The sequence below is a fragment of the Leptosomus discolor genome, chromosome 26 (genome assembly GCF_034619465.1).
Source record: "Leptosomus discolor isolate bLepDis1 chromosome 26, bLepDis1.hap2, whole genome shotgun sequence".
NCBI lineage: Eukaryota > Metazoa > Chordata > Aves > Leptosomiformes > Leptosomidae > Leptosomus > Leptosomus discolor.
In genome coordinates, this window is record NC_141416.1 from 1,999,735 (window position 1) to 2,015,757 (window position 16,023).

The window sequence follows — 16,023 nt, forward strand, 5'->3', positions numbered from 1 at the left end:
CCTGCCCTATGGCGGCGCCTATAGGAGTTGGGGCCGTAGGGACTGTCCTTCCTGGGCCATGCCCTGCCCTGTGGCGGGACCCACAGCGGCTGGGCCTGTAGGGGCTTCCCTTTGAGGGGGGAAACCTTGCCCTATAGATGATCCTATAGGAGCTGGCTCTATGGGGGCCCTTGTGCTTGGCATGTGCTCCACCCTATAGCCGTCCCCACAGGGGCTCTTCTCCCCGGGGCGTGACCTGCCCTGTAGCAGATCCTGCAGGGAGCTCCCAGCTTGTCCCTGCTCTGCCGGCTGTCCCCCGGCAGGGCTCTGCTGTCCCCTATAGCCCCTACGGGATCTGCCTTTACCTGCCCCTGTGGGGACGTCCTGTCCGTAGGGGACCTGCGTTTCCCGATGGGAGTTGTCCCTGCAGGGGCTCTTGTCCTTTGAGGGGCAGTCCCGTACGGGGACCCCATAGCACCCCTCCATAGGGGCGGCCACCGCCATCGCCACTTCTCCTCGTTAGCCGGTCACCCCCTGCCTTATCTCACCGGAGCCGGGAGCTGCGGGAGGGCGAGTCCCAGCCCGCGACGGGGCAAAAAACCCTTTTGGACCTGGTGAGTTCGCGGCGGATTTCCCGCCGGCGCGGCAGCGATGCATTGCTGCGACCGGGACCCGGCCCCTCCGTCCCACGGCCCCTCCTGGAACTTTTAACGCGTGGAGCTGCCCTACTTCGGGCTCCCGGGGCGGCGTTTTTAGCAGCCTGTTTGAATAGGAAAGAAAAATCCAGGGCTTGGGTGTCGTCCCCGCTGCCATCGGACTTCCTCGAGACTTATTTGTGTCCCCAGGTCCCCGGTGCACCGGGTCCCGCTCACCCCCGTCCTCTGCAAGCTTTTGTTTGGGAGGGTGTTTGTGGCTTGCTCCGGGCTGCCTTTCCTCTCCCACCACCCCGACCAGTCGAGCGGGTTTGGAGTCGAGCTGGGTTTCCCTCTCCGTCCCCGGAGATAAGGTGCCTGTTTGCCGACAGAACCCCCTCGTTCGCCCACGGAGCCCCTCGCCCGCTGCGTCGTGGCTGCCGTACTCACAGCATCTCCCCTCGGCAGCTGCTTTTTTGGGGTGGGGGCTGCAGCATCGCCTCGCTGCCCCGGGGATGGAGGTTTTGTGGTCCCCGGGGGGGGTGTGACAGTGACATCTCTGAGCTCGTGTTTGTGCTGCCTCACCCACCCTGGGGATCACGACGATGGTGGGGGGAGACGGGGGGGGTCCCCAGTTTGGGGTGAAACCAGAGCACCGGAGCCCCGTGGCACTGGAGACCCGTTGGCTTGGCCAGATCCACATACACCCCCGGGGCTCCTCCTCGCTCCCTGCCAGTGTCCGCCGGGAAATATTTATCCCCCTGAGCGCGTGGAACACAATAATTCTGGTTTCAAAGGCACGACTTGCCTGGAAACCAGTAAACCGCTCTGACCGGTGCGGCGGAGCCCTGCCCTCGGTTTGGTAACGGGTCTGACCCTCGGGCATTGGGGTCCCGCAGGAGGGGACGAGGCTTTCGGTTTCCAAGCCCTGGGAGAGGCCCAGGACAGGATTTTCCAGTCCTTGGGTTGATGATTAACCCCAGGGCTCTGCCTGCGGCTGGGCTGGGATGCGGAATTCTGGCCTTATCAGCTCCCGGAGGACACCGCCCGCGGGGCGACCCGTGTCCCCCCCTGGACACCCCCTCTGCCAGCCCCTGGCGCCAGGCCGGCATCCCGGCGTCGCGATGAGCCCGTCCCTGTGGCGTGACGCAGGTGCCCTGGTTTCGGGTTCCTCCGGCCCGGCCGGCAGCTCACGCGCTCGGCCGAGGCTTTATCGGGGTTTCAGGCTCCGGTGTTTGCGGGAGAGCAGGAAGAGCCGGTCTCCGCCGGTGCTGGCGCGGGCTGGCCCGGTGACGGGCAGGGCACAGGCACGGCGTGTGCTGCCTGCACCCAAAATCAGCCCCGGACTTTGGCCTCGAGCGAAACCAGGGCTGCGCACGAACACGGCTGAGCGAGCGGCGCCGCGGATGGGGCAGAGCTTTGGGGAAACCCTTGGTGGAAATCGCCTAAACCGTGCCGGGAGCCAGAAAACAGGTGACGGGGGAGAAACGCCGGGTTCCTGCCTCTCTGCTGGCCCCTTCCCCGCGATGCCGGTCTGGAAACGACGTGTTTTGGGGTGATCTGGCAGCTTTTGCTCCCCGTGCTCGGGGGGGTCGCGGCGGCCGCAGGACCTGACCCGCTGGGTTCGGGACGAGGTGGCTTAGAGATCGGCTCTGGCTCCAACGCAAAGCGGTGCCGGCTCCTCGCCGGGGTCCTGGCGTGCGACTGCCCGCGGTCGAATTACCCGGCTGACCTCGATGGAGGAGGATCAGCCCGACCTGGCAGCCGGGACCTTTCCCACCCGGGTGTTTTTGGTGCTGGAAGGGAGCGGGGAGCCGGGGCGAGCCGCGGCGGCACAGAGCCCCGCTCGGCGTAGGAGCCTTTTCCAGCACCGCCTGCAAATTGCAAAACAACTTTCTGGGTTAACGTCGGCGGCACAAAGGGCTCATTGTGCGGCCGATCCGGGCGAGCGGAGCTGGCCGCTCGCCATCCCCGGCGCTGCCGGCCGGCAGCGTGATGCCGGAGGTGCGTGACCACCGGCAAGAGACCTCTCCCGCTGGTTTGCCGCCTGCCCGCTCTGCGCTTGCCTTGGCCGGGTGTGGGACCCCCACCGCTGGGTGCCAACCCGACCCTGCGCAGGGTTAAGGTGCGCCGGAGCACAGCGCACGCCCCGGGGGGGCAAGAACCAGCCGGGGGTGTAGCCCCATTCCCATCCCTCCTGCTTCCAGGCTCTTTCCCTGCGGTTTCCAGTGAAATCCACTCCCGGGGCTGCGTTTCCAGCCCAGGGCTGGGTGTTGCTCTCCCACACAGGAATGTGACCGGCTCCAGCCCTTTATCTGCGAGCTGGAGCCCTTCCAGCAGGAGGGAGGCATTCCAGGGAGGTTACAGCCGGGCCTGGCTCACCTGCTTCCTCCCCGCTCCCCAAACGCCACCGGAGCCCCCCAAACCGGGAGCGAACCTGTGCGGCCTCGAGCCGGTGCTGCCTTGGAAAGAGCAAAGCCCCCTCTTCCCGGTCCAGTCCTGTGCCAGTTGGGTTTGAGCCCAGCGACATCCCCGACCGCATCCAAGCCCCGCGGTGATCCGCCACCTGCTTCCCGCTCGTGCCAGGGCGGGCGGTGGGGCAGAGCCGCGTCCTTTGCCGGCTGCGGCGGTGCTGGCACCGCCGGCGCTTTGCTCGGCCAGCCCCTGCCCCGCTGGCGATGCCGCAGGAGGATGCCGTGCCGTGCTGCCACCGTGCCGTGCTGCCACCGTGCCGTGCTGCTACCGTGCCGTGCCACCCCTCGCCACCCATCCAAAGGTCTTCCCAAGGCGGGGGCTGCGCCTGGGGCTCGTGGTTCCCACCCGATAGCGGCGGGGGCCGAGCCTTCTCCCCGCCCGGGCTGTGCCTCGTCGCCGGCCGCACTTTGGACGCTGGCGGCCGTGGAAAGTTCTGGATTTTGCTGCCGAGGCTGGTTCCCTCTCCTCGGTTGGCCGCGGCGGGTTGGTGGCCGTCCTGCTCCCCCGCCCCAGACCCCCCATCCCCACGGCTTGGAGGGGACGCTGGGTGCCCGGAGGGATGGGACTGATGAGATTGGCTTCAGGGGCTCTCGCCGCGGGCACTGGGCTCAGGGGGTATTTACAGCGGCCGGTGTCTGTGGCTGATCTCGTTAGCCGGGCGCTGATCAGGGATAATGAGCTTACGAGACGGGGGCTCTTCTCCCGTCCCCTGTCCCCCGTCCGTCCGTGTCCCCCCCCCGCCAGCTCCCGGGCTCCTTCGCCTCCGGAATGAATAGCCGGTCCCTGCTGCCGGGATGCGGGAGACCCGAAGGGCTCCTTGTGACTCCGGCAGAACGGAGGAGCCGCAGGAGCCGTCCCTGCCGAGTTTGGCCGGGGTACGGGAGCAGACGGCGGCGGTGGGGAGCTGGCAGGGCCGGGGGCAGCAAACGGCTCGTCCTTCCCGGCGCTGCCCGGACCCCCGCTGCCGCCCCCAGCCCACGCTGCGGCTCCGGTGCCCTCTGCCTCTGCGGAAAGCCGCGTCCCACGGCAGCGGGGCTCCGGCTCCGGCTCCGGCTCCTTCCCCGGGGTGGGCACGGGAGGAGCCCCCGGCTCAGGGTTGATGCTGGGACGAGGAGGAGCCCAGCTGAGCCGGGCGTCCCCCTGCTCCCGCTCCAGGCGGGGGGTGGGGGGTGGGGGATGGGGGGTGGCTTTGGGGGTGATGTCCAGACCCGAGCTGAAAGCGGTGGGGGTTCGGGGGTCGCTGTTTGGATGTTTCTCTCCGCGCGCAGGATGTGGTTAAGCATCGGGGCTCGGGGTCCCTTGGCGTCCCGGGGTGCCCCCTGGGACACCCTCCCGGGTGCGAGCTGGGCGCTCGGCACCTCGCGTCGCTGCCGGCATCCCGGTTATTTACGGCAGAGAAAAGAGCCGGAGCTGCTCCTGGCGCTCGGGGGGGGGGGGGGGGGGGGGGGGGGGGGAAGCGCGATGCCGCGGGGCTCAGGGGCTGATTTGGGGCTTTTCCATCACCTAACACCACCACCCCCCCCCTCCCGGTGCCCGTAGGGGAGCTCATCTCCCCCCTCGTCCTCCGCTCCTGCCGCCCGGCATCGCCCTGGGACCGAGGGGGAGGGTTACGTCACGCTGTTCCCAATATGTCACTGCTCATATTTGTCCCCTCCCCACGGGACCCGGGCGACTGCCCCGGCTGCGGGGACAGCGGGCGCTGGGGGTGATGCTGGGGGACGCCGGAGCTCCGGCTGCAGCGAGGCTGCGGCGTTCGTTCCGCAGGAGCCAGGGAGGTACCGGGAGCGGAGCCCGGCTGCGGAGCCCGCCCAGGATCTCTGCCCTCCCCTCCGCACCCCCGGGGTCCCACCGCCACGGGCGAGCGGCAGGAGACGCGGTGAGGGTCCGGCCACCGATGCTGCGCGGGTTGGGGGGGGGGTGGGGGGGTGGGGGGGGTGGTGTCGGGGGTTGCTGTCCCTGCCGTCCCCAGCGTCCCCCCGCCCCGGGAGCAGCCGGGGCGATGCCGGTGCCGGCACAGCGAGAGCTTGTCCCTGTCCTGTCCTGGGGACGCTGCAGCGCTGGCACCCGCCGTCCTCTGGCGCTCGTCCCCGCTGCCGGACCCTCGCCCAGCGCCGCCTTTGATCTAGGATGACTCTAACCCCCCCCCCCCACCTCTTTCCCCCCCACCCAGGACCGCGGTGCTGAGCCCCGGGGATGGAGTGGCCGGCGATGGCGGAGAAGCAGAGCCCCGTGGACTACGGCGTCCAGATCCGCTTCATCAACGACCTACAGGAGCCCCGGAGACCCCCCAAGCCGCGGGGCAAGCCCGGCTCCTACGGGGTGGCGGTGCGGGTGCAGGGCATCGCCGGGCAGCCCTTCGTCGTCCTCAACAGCGGCGAGAAGGGCGGCGACTCCTTCGGGGTGCAGATCAAGAGCGACGGCTCCTACCCGAACCCCCCCGCTGGCCCCCGGCCCTCCGGCTCCATCAGCTCCGATTCGGACCTGCCGGAAAATCCCTACGGCGGGCGGCAGCCCCGTCACGGCTCGTCCCACAGCACCTCGGATGAGGAGGTGAGCGGCGTCTCGGTGACCTCCCGGCACGAGCCCAAACCTCCACCGGGCCAGCGGCCGCTCGGGGATGAGCTGCGGAGGACACAGTCCTACGGGGACCTGCTCGGTGCCACTGCGGACGAGCCCTTTGCCACCGGTGCCCCCCGGGCCAGCGGCAGCCGGCAGCACCGGGCTCTGGCCGGCGGCAAAAGCAGCAGCATGTTGAACATCGCACCGGAGCGGAGCAAAGCCTCCGGCTTGAGGGCCGTGGCCAAGACCCCCTCCTCGGACACAGAGGCCGCGGTGGACGCCGCCGCCGGCGGCGACGTGGACACCAAACCCCTCTCCTCGGTGGATTCGCTCATCAGCAAATTCGACGGGAAGGTGCAGCAGCGCGGGCGGGCGGCCAGGAGGGGCCGGATCCCCTCGGAGGAGAGGAAACGCTCGCAGAGCCTGGACGGCCGCGTCTCCCGCCGCGACGTGCCGGATGCCGGGGAGCTGAGCGGTGCCCAACGCCAGGGCGGCGGTGCTCGCCCCCAGCCCTCGGTGCCCACCGGCAGCCTGAGCCGGCCGAGCAGAGCCGGGGGGCTGGAGGACGGGGGGATGAGGAGCCAGCGGCCGAACCAGGGCGTGGAGGAGCCAGCGGCCGAGCGGCTGCAGAGCAAAGCCCGGGCAGAGCTGCAGGTACCGGGGGGCCGGGTTCTGCCGGGATCATGAGGGTCCCAAGCTCCTTAACCGAGTGCTGGCGCCCACCGGAGCGACAGGACCCCAGGGGTGGGGGGGGGACACTCCGTGTCCTTGCTGGAGCTGAGCTTTTTCATCCCTCACGGCAGCTCAAATCCACTCCGGACCTGCTGCGGGACCAGCGGGAGGTGGCTCAGCCCAGCAGCAGGGAACACCCCAAGGAGATCATCTACGGCATCCTGAAGGAGGGGTGAGCCCCCCCCAAGCCCCCCCAAAGCCCCCCCCCCCCCGAGGGTCCGTGTCACCGCCTGCCCCTTTCCCAAAGCCCCAGTGGCTGCAGCTGGGATGCTGTGGGGTGGGTTGGGAGCGGGGCTGCCCCTGTAGCAGCTGGTGCTCAGGATTTGGGGGGAGCGAGCGGCAAAGTGCCAGGGGTGTTCCCGCACCCCGGGCTCAGCTGTCCCCCCAGCTCCCTCCCCCCCCGGTCCCCAAACGCTTCCCCCCCTGCTCTGACACCCGCAGGAGCAGCGAGAGCGAAATCTCCCTGAAGAGGAAAACTGCCCGGCTGCTGGAGAAGGTGCAGGAGCTGGCGGTGAGTCGGGGCCATCCCGGTGCTGCTCCCTGCTTGGGGGGTGGGGGGGTGGGAGACCAGTCCCCAAGCCCCTCTGGGGGCTCCTGCCTTCCCGGTACCATGTCCCATATGCCAGGGATGGAACCCCGGCAGCGCGTGGCTGGGGACTGAGCCGTGGGCCCGGGGGAGGGGTGGGGTGTGCAGCACCCCGAACCCACCGAGTGAGCCCCGGGGGGGTCTCTGCAGGCGCCCACCAAGGACGCGGCGTGTTCCCAGCCCCAGCACAGGGAGCTGGCCAGGAAGGTGGAGGAGCTGCAGGAGAAGCTCGACGAGGAGACCAAGGTGAAGCCAAGCAGAGGGTTGGGGGGTTTGGAGGGACGCGGGGCAGCAGTTCACATCCCGGGGGGGGCCAAGCGCAATGGGTCCCTGCTCTGAGCCCCCTTCACTTGGGCTCGGGGTGCCCAGGCGAGGCCAAATCTTCTCCTGGTCTGATTTGCACCCCACTGGGGTGTCCCAGGGATGCTGGGGGTGCAGATGTCCTTCCCGTCCCCTCCGGAGCCAGCGGGGGGGGATGCTGGGGGGGTGGGATGGGAGCGTTGCTGGTGGCTCTGCCCTTCCAGGAGGGGATGTAACCGGGGTCCCCTCTCCCCCAGCTCCGCCAGAAGCTGGAGCTGCCCAGGGAGCCGGCGAGGAGCGGCACCGCTCGGGCGCTGGAAGCCCGGCTGCGGGAGGCCGAAGGGGAGAGCCAGCGGCTGCGGGGGGCCCTGGAGAAGAAAACCCAGGAGCTGCAGAGGAGTTTGCAGGAGTAAGAGCCGCTCCCGGGGCCGCTGAGCGCGCCAGGGCGGTGGTGGGAGGGCGACGGGGGCGTCTGGAGACGCAAAGAGGGCTGGGGGAGCGCAGGGTGGGTGACTGTCACCCCCCATCCCCTTGGCTGTGCCGGGATAAGCCGCCCCAGCGGTGTAGACGCTGGCGGGCGGGGGCTGCAGCCGCGGCCCTTCGGGGTGCAGCCGTGGCCGGGGGGCTCGCACCGGGCGCTGCGAAGGGCCCCGTGCTCCCTGCCAGGCTGGGTGAGGTGCAAAGGGCCAAGGAGCAGGCGGAGACCCGGCTGGACGCCCGCGAGGAGCAGCTGCTGGCGACGCACCGAGAGCTCGACCGCCTGCGCGAGGGCTCCGGCGCGGCCGCGGACGGCGAAGCCTTGTACAAGGTACGGTGACGGTCACACCGGGGCGCGAGCCTCCCCTCCGTGGCGCCTCGCTGCCGCCGAGCCCGCCTGTCCCCTTCGCCCAGGAGCTGCTGGAGACCCAGGAGGAGCTGGAGGAGGCCCTGAGCTCCAAACAGCGGCAGGAGGAGCAGCTGCGGCTGCGGGAGCGGGAGCTGACGGCGCTGAAGGGAGCCCTCAAGGAGGAGGTGGCCAGCCACGACAAGGAGCTCGACCGCGTCCGGCAGCAGTACCAGAGCGACATGGACCAGCTGCGGCGCAGCGTGGAGGACATCTCGCAGGTCCGGCCGCGGGGAGGGCCGCTGGGGAGGGAGTGGGGACGGGGACCCCCTGGCTGCAGCTGGGGAGGGTCTTTGCGTGGCGTTGGTGGCCGTAAGTTCCCCCTTTAAATGGCCCTGAGCTGGAAATGGGGTTCGTGTCCTGCCCCAAACTCGCCCCGTCGGAGCATCCGTCTGCCCCGGCTCGCGCTGCCCCGGGGTGGAGAGGCTGGGGGTGAGCGGAGCCGGTTGGTGGAGGTGGGGGGGGGGGCTCCCCGGGTCCCCGCGTGGGTTCCCTGGGCTGGTTTTGGGGGGGGGGGGCATGAAGCGGGGCAGGACCCCCTGGGCGTCGTTGGCGCTTGCTGTGAGGGTGCTGCGCAGCTGAGCGCTCAACGCTTCGGTCCAGGATCAGGCCAGCCTGGAGTCGGAGAGGCAGAAGATCAACGCGGTGGTGAGGAACCTGCAGCGGGAGCTGGAGGAGAGCGCGGAGGAGACGGGGCACTGGCGGGACATGTTCCAGAAGAACAAGGACGAGCTCCGCAACACCAAGCAGGAGTAAGGGGCTGCGGGGGAGCCGGAGGTGCCACCGGCTCTTGGGGAGGTCCAGCCGCTCGGGACCATCCCCCACCTTTGCTCCAACCCCTGTTGCAATGGGTCAGGAGCTGGGATGGGGCTGGTTCTCCTCCTCCTCCTCCTCCTTCTTCTCTGGGCACGCAGGGAGGAAGGTGATGGACAAGCCGTGTGCCGCTCTCCAGGCACGCTGGGACCTGGGAACGGGGTCGGGGGGGGGGGGGGGGGAGGCGTGGGACCAGGGATGGGTTTGGGTGGCCTCATCCTGCCCCTCTCCAGGCTGCTGCAGGTGAAGCTGGAGCGGGAGGAGTTCGAGGAAGAGCTGCGGGAGCTGCGGGAGCGCTTCGCCGCCGCCCGGGAGGAGGCCGACCAGGCGCGGAGCAGCGCGGTGGACCCCGGCGAGCTGGAGGCGCTCAGGAAGGTGGGTGGCGAGGGAAGGGGCGCACGGCCGGCGCCGAGGCTCCCCGACACACGCCACCCCCCCGCCCCGTCTCCTCCATCCTCCGCCCCAGGAGCTGCGGGAGGCGCGGGAGGCGCAGCGGGAGCTGGCGGCGGAGCAGCAGAGCCGGGAGGAGCTGCTGCGGCAGCGGGAGCGGGAGCTGGCGGCGCTGAAGGGCTCCATGCGGGAGGAGGCGTCCAGCCGCCACGGGGAGCTGGAGCGGTGCCGCCGAGACCTGCAGCAGCTGCGGGAGGAGCGGGACGAGGCCACCAAGGTGAGGGCCAGGGGTTTGCCCCCCCCCCCCCCCAAACCGGGCCGTGAGCCGAGGAGCGACCCCCCTCACGGTGGCAAGCCCCGGATTTCGCGGCCGTGGGGCGACGTGGCAAGCCCGCGGCCCCGCATCCACCCGCCGCGGGCTCCTCCCGAGGGGTGCAAGCCCAGATTGCCCCTCAAGACCCCCCTGGCTCAGCGGCTGGCCCCGGGTCCACCCCGTTGCCGTGGCTGCATCGCAGGCAAAGGCGTCCCTGGAGAGCGCGCGGGAGGCGTCGGAGCAGGCGAGGAAGACGGCGGAGTCCAGCCTGCGGGAGCTGCAGGAGCAGAACGACGACCTGAGGAGGAAGGTCCTGGGGCTGGAGACGCACCTGAAGGAGTACGAGCGCTTGGGCGAGAACTGGGAGGGCTCCCAGGCGCGGCTGAAGGAGAAAGTCACCAAACTGGAGGTACTGGGGCTGCACGGCGGTTCCTGAGCCGTTCCCCCGCGGCGGGAAGGGGTTTGAAGAGCCCCCTCTTTGCAGGCGGAGCGCAGGCAGGTGGAGGAGTCGCTGGGCGAAGCCACGGAGCGGGAGCAGGAGCTGCTGATGGCCAAGCGGTCGCTGGAGACCCGCCTGGAGGAGGCCCAGCGGAGCCTGGCCCGGCTGGCGCAGGAGCACCAGGAGCTGAGCGCGTCCTACCAGGACGAGCAGCGGCAGAAGGAGCAGCTCAAGCGCGCCAAGAGCGAGCTGGAGGAGCAGAAGCGCCTCCTCGATCGCACCACGGAGAAGCTGAACAAAGAGGTTGGGGCGCCCGGGCGCCTCCGGGGGCCGCTTTGCACCCCCGGGACCCCCATCCTGGGGGGGGGGGGGGGGGCATCGTGTGCCGCGACAGCCGGTATCTGTGCCCCGGGATGGGCATCTCTGACAGGCCCTCGCTGCGGGAGGGATCCGGGAATTGGGGTGCAGAGCTGGTTGGGACCGATCCTTCCCCCATGTCCCAGGGGGGCTCCGTAAAACCACGCTGTCCCCAGGGATCAGCATCCCCTGGTGTCCCAGGGCCGTGGTGTCCCCTTCCCTTTCCCAAGCGGCTCCTGCAAGAGCCCGGTGCCTGCTCAGGGCTGCTCTGGCAGGGCTCGCGCCCCTCGCCGCGACGCTCCTGAGCCCGTGGGGCAGGAATATCCCACCCCCCCAGCCCACACCCACGGGTACCTTCTCCCCCCCTGGAGTCCCATCGGCCGAGGACAGGGTGCCCGGGCCGGTCCCCAGCTCCTGAGCCGTCCCCGCTGTGCCGCAGCTGGAGCAGATGACGGAGGAGTCGCACAGCTCGCTGGCCGCGCTGCAGTCGCAGCTGGAGGAGTTCAAGGAGAAGTCGCGGAAGGAGATCACGGACTCCCAAAAACAAGCCAAGGATCGGGGCGCCGAGGTGGAGAAGATGCATTTCAGCGTGGGGCGGCTGCAGGACGAGGTGGGGGCGAGGGCCGGCGGGCTGCGGGTCCCCGCGCCGTCCCCTCCGTCCCTCCGCGGGGGACGGCGTCTCACGCGGGGGCACCTCGGTCCCTCGGCGCCGCAGGTGGCCCGGCTGAAGCAAGCGCTGCAGGAGAGCCAGGCGGAGCGGGAGAGCGCGCTGCTGGATAAGGAGGTGCTGCTGCAGCGCCTGCACAACCTCGAGCAGGAGGCGGAGGCCAAGAAGCGCTCCCAGGACGATCGCTGGCGGCACGTCAAGGCGCTGGAGGTGGGGAGCGCGGCGCCGGGGGCACCCCCCAAACCGCTCGCCCCGGTCCTGCAGTGCTGGGTGCTAACAGCAAGGGGCAGAGCTCGCCCAGCCATCCGGCGTCCCGCTGCCGCCGCGGCAGAGGGGTTCGGCGGGCGCCGGTGGCGCGGGTTGTGCCGTTGGCCATGGCCATGTTCGCCCGTTGCCCCCGTGGCCGGTTCTGCATCGGCTCCGGCCGGCGCTGCCCCCCGGCTCGGCTCCCCGCCGCCGGGCGCTCGGGGCTCCGCGGAGCCGCCGGGGCTCCTATCCCAGCGTCTCCCACCGCCGCGGCCGGTTGGGTTTTGCTGGGCTGGGAGCGTGGTGGGCGCAACGCCGCCTCTCCGGTGTCTCCGGCCGCGGGTCCCCCTGCCCGCCGGGACCCCCCCGTGCTGACCCTTGTGGTCCCGTCTCCTCGTAGGAAAAGTCCAAGCGCCTGGAGGTGGACCTGGACGAGGAGAGGACCACGGTGGAGCTGCTGACGGAGAGGGTCAACCGGAGCAGAGACCAGGTGAGGCCGGCGGTGCCGCCCCGAAGCCGGCTGGGGCCGCGGCAGAGCCCCCCCCCAGCTCCGGCAAAATAGCGCCGGGTGACTTGGGTGCTGGGCTAGACCCGGTCACGGAGTTAGAGCCCCACTAAGGAGGCGTTAGCCAGAGCCCGGAGCCCTCCGTCACGCTAAGCGCCGCTGAGATGACGGCGTCTGAAAAGCTGGTTCGGGCACGAACGGAAATTATACGAGCTTGGCCCAAAAAAAAAAAAAAAATCCGCTGAAATTACAGGGTGAGGTTCGTGTTTGTGCAGGAAGTTGGGGCTTAAATCACGCCGGGCTCCGGGCTCTCCCCTCCCTCCTCACCCACCCGCTTATTATCTTCAAAGCCGGAGCCGGTGCCTGAGCCCGGCGAGCGGGCGGGAGCCGCCTGCCGAGCCTCCCGGGATCCGGCGGCGCTGGGTTTTACCGGGATCGGCAGCTCCTCCGCTCACAGCCCCGTCCTGCCCCTCCGGGATCCAGCCTGGGGTTTGCAAAGGGGAGTCCCGCCCCTGCGGCCACGGCGCCAGCGCAACGGGGTGGTTTTCCCACTTTTCCATCTGGGAAACGGGCACGTCCCGGGGAGGCTTTTCCCGTGAATCCTGGACGTGTCTGAAGCCCCGGGGCTGCGCGTGGAACCGCAGCCGGGTTCGGCTCGGCACTGGCCCTACCGGCTTTTGGGGCTGCTCGAGTGAAATTCAAGCAATTTTTTATCGAAACCCCAATTTCTTTCGCTTTAAAACAACGCACAAAGCCGCGCATTTCGCCTCGGTCAACCTGAAAGAGGCCCCTGGGGCCGTCCTGGTTTTCCTCCATCTGTGGATCAAGCCCGTTCCTGCCCCCGGCCCGGCCGTGCCCCGCGGTGCCGGGCAGAGCCGGGTCCCCAGATCCCAGTCCAACCAGTTTAAACCCTCCAGTGGAAAATTGCAGCCCTTGTCTCTGAGCCGCTCGCCAGAACGGCGGTAACTAATTGGGGAAGGAACCAAAATCCTCTCGTCGGGAGTTCTTGGCGTCCCCGACGCCGGCTGTGCGCCGCGGGACGGCCACCGCGCGGCTGTGGGGTGCAGCGAGTCCGCCCCGCGCTCCGCGGTGCGGGGGAGGAAATCGGGGCCGTGGCCGCCGCGGTGGCCCCAATCTCTCGCCGAGCGAACGCGGCGGCGGAGGCTGTGGCAAAACCGCCCCGTGCCGTGTCCTTGCCCCCAGATCGACCAGCTGCGGGCAGAGCTGCTGCAGGAACGCTCCAGCCGGCAGGACCTGGAGTGCGACAAGGTCTCGCTGGAGAGGCAGGTACGGCCGCGCCGTGTTCCCGAGGAGCTTCTCCCGCTGTAGCACCGTTCCCGCTCCTCCTCCCGGCTCTGGGCACGGGCCGGCCCTGCCCGGAGCACCCTTGGAGCCGTCTGGCATCTCCCCGGGGTGACATCCCTGGGGGATCCCCCCTTCCCTTGTGGCTCCCCTCCACCCTGCCCGGGCTTGCGCTCCAAACCCTTCGTTACCTAATCCCGAGCGGGCTCCTACCGAGCCGGACCGATGGGAGCGAAGCTCCCAGAGCCATTCTGGCTCCCAAATTGCCGCTGCCAAGAAAACCACGGAGCCCCCCGCTGCTGGCACCGCGGGGATCGTTGCGGCTGCCCGGTTGCCGAGGCCGGGGCGATGCCGCTGGGCAGGCCAGGGCGAGGAGCTGGGGTTTGCGGTGCTTTGGGGGGATTTATTTTATTGTTTTGGCCGACGGGGCGGGGGGGTTAAGAGCAGAAATGGGGGAGCTGGGGGAGGGTGGGTGTCACGGAGCCGGCGGGGGCTCCTCCCCGGCCCATCCTGGTCTTGCCTCGCGCCGCGGCGGGTGCCAGCGCGGCTCGTTGCCGTTGTATAACCCGGCTCGTTGCGGCTCCTCCTCAGGAAAGGGTTTCTGGGCCCTGACTCACCGCCGGGTTTACGTAAGCCGGGCTCTGAGCCTTCCCCAGCCGGGCCGGGAGCCCTGCGGGGGGGTGGAGGGGGGTGACGGGGCCGGTTTTGGGGTTCCTCTCGCTGCAGAACAAGGAGCTGAAGAGCCGCTTGGCCAGCTCGGAGGGGCTGCCGAAACCCAGCAGCAACGTCCCGCAGCTGGAGGCGAGGGTGGAGGAGCTGCAGGACAAGCTGCAGGCGGAGGAGAGGTACCGGCTGCGGGGACACCCCCCCCCCACACACACACACACCCCCCTCGGGGTGGGGAGGTGGCGGGGGGGCACCGTCACCGGGGGCCGTCCCCCACCGTTACGTCGCCGCAGGGAGAAGAGCGTCCTGCTGTCCTCCAACCGCAAGCTGGAGAGGAAGGTGAAGGAGCTGACCATCCAGATCGACGACGAGCGGCAGCACGTCAGCGACCAGAAGGACCAGGTGGGTGGCGGACGGGAGCCCCCGGAGAGGCTGAGCGGCGTCGGGACCCGCCGGAGGGACCCCCGGGTGGTCGCCCTGCGCCGGCCACCCTCATCCCGCGGGGATGGCCCCGTTTTCCCGGCAGCTGAGCCTGCGGGTGAAGGCCCTGAAGCGTCAAGTGGACGAGGCGGAGGAGGAGATCGAGCGGCTGGAGGGCGCCCGCAAGAAGGCGCAGCGGGAGCTGGAGGAGCAGCAGGAGCTCAACGAGCAGCTGCAGAACCGCATCAAGACGCTGGAGAAGGAGGCGTGGTAGGGGACGCCGCGCTGGAGGGGGGGGGGGGTCCCAACCCCGTCCCCGGGCTGGAGGGGGGGGTCCCAGCCCCGTCCTCGGGCGAAGGCTGACCCCTCTTCTCCGTCCCCAGGCGCAAAGCCGCCCGCTCGGCCGCCGATTCCTCCCTGCAAGACGACCAGCTCAGCTCGGACGAGGAGTTCGACAGCGCCTACGGGCCTTCCTCCATCGCCTCGCTGCTCAACGAGGCCAACCTCCAGACCAGCTCCTGCTGACGCCCGGCGGCTCCGGCCCCGAGCGGAGCCGCGTCCCGAGAACCGAGCGACGGCCCGACCGCGGCTGCCGCCGCTGCTCGAGGCAAAAACTCGTCCAACACCGACGCCGGGAAGGAAGGTGTTGGAAGGATGGGGAGCCCCCCCGGCATGGACGCTGTCTCGCCTCTTCCTCTTCATACGGGTCTCAGGGTGCGTTTGCCGGAGGGGAGCCGCTCCCCGCGGCCGCTGACCCCCTTGGTGACCAGGTCCCGCCGGGACACCGTGGCCCCTGGGGTCCAAGCCGCGGCCCAGGGGGATCGGGCTCCCGTGGGGGCAGCTGGGGAGCGGGGCTGGGGGCACCGGCGGCTCCAACCCCCCGGGTTTACTTTTACGGGCGCCCGCCCACCCTCCCCCGCTGCCCTTGGCCCTCCCCAAGCGCGATTTTAAATAAACCGGAGCATTTTAACGCCTGCGGCTCGTCACCCGGCCGGGGCCGGAGGGCCGGCGCAGGCTCCGGCACGTCGGGCTGTGTGGCACCAGGCTCCTGCCCGGCCCGGGGAACTCAGCTCCTTCCCCGCTCTGCTGGATCTGGCCTGGAGATAAATCCTCGTTATCGCTAATTAACGAGGATGGGAGTCTTGCCAACTGCTAATTAGCGCCATTGCGTTGATTGGCAGGTGGTTACCGCAGTTCCCCTCCGTGGCCTCGAGCGGGGCCGAGCTGGCTCCGTCCCCGAGCCAGCGCGGGGCTGGGACGGTGCCCGGGGACGCGGCCAGCCCCGTCCCTGCTGCCTCAGTTTCCCCTCCCACGCCCCGGTGACGTTCAACCGGGACGGAGCCGGCGGGGACGGACACGGTGATGATGCCAGGGACACCCCCGTCCCCTCTCCAGTCCGTACTGGCCGTGTCACTGCGTCACCGCCACCCGGGGCCGTGCCAGGCTCGGTGTGCCCCACATCTGGCCCCGCACCCACGGCGTCCCCGCTGCGGCTCAACCAGACCGGCACAACCGGTTCTGCCCTCAGCTCCTCCCGGACACGCGTGTCGGAGCCGAGGTCAACCGCCGTCCCCACCCTGTGCCTCGGTTTCCCCAGCGGCTGCTCGGCCCGGCGAGGCGGCAGGGGGCCCCGCTGTGCCTCGGTGCCCCCCGTGGGCGCCGCAGCGGTGGGTGGGGGGCTCGGGGGCTGCGGCCGGCCCCGTGGGAGCGACGTCCTCCAGCCTGCAGAAAATCCCGCTGCCCCAAAACCCCCGGGACG

The 16,023-nt window shown here is 70.1% G+C and overlaps 1 protein-coding gene across 1 annotated transcript; it reads left to right on the forward strand.

Annotated features, from left to right (window-relative positions):
* Positions 1-5,285: 5,285 nt before the first annotated feature.
* CGN (cingulin) lies at positions 5,286-14,789 on the forward strand. The gene is made up of 20 exons (XM_086478533.1): positions 5,286-6,299; positions 6,449-6,549; positions 6,819-6,888; positions 7,114-7,209; positions 7,521-7,672; positions 7,930-8,071; positions 8,155-8,367; positions 8,750-8,898; positions 9,193-9,334; positions 9,426-9,626; positions 9,865-10,071; positions 10,147-10,404; positions 10,898-11,068; positions 11,174-11,335; positions 11,772-11,861; positions 13,080-13,163; positions 13,905-14,023; positions 14,138-14,246; positions 14,371-14,534; positions 14,648-14,789. Exons 1-20 carry the CDS (start codon positions 5,295-5,297, stop codon positions 14,787-14,789), a joined length of 3,777 nt encoding a protein of 1,258 aa, XP_086334659.1. The 5' UTR covers positions 5,286-5,294.
* The last annotated feature ends 1,234 nt before the right edge of the window (positions 14,790-16,023 follow it).

Excerpts from the sequence above, each read along its gene's own strand:
- CGN (XM_086478533.1), top strand. The coding sequence starts at position 5,295 with ATGGCGGAGAAGCAGAGCCCCGTGGACTACGGCGTCCAGATCCGCTTC. Across the intron at positions 6,300-6,448 it reads AAGCCCGGGCAGAGCTGCAG|CTCAAATCCACTCCGGACCT; the intron begins GTACCGGGGGGC and ends CCCTCACGGCAG. Across the intron at positions 14,247-14,370 it reads TCAGCGACCAGAAGGACCAG|CTGAGCCTGCGGGTGAAGGC; the intron begins GTGGGTGGCGGA and ends TTTTCCCGGCAG.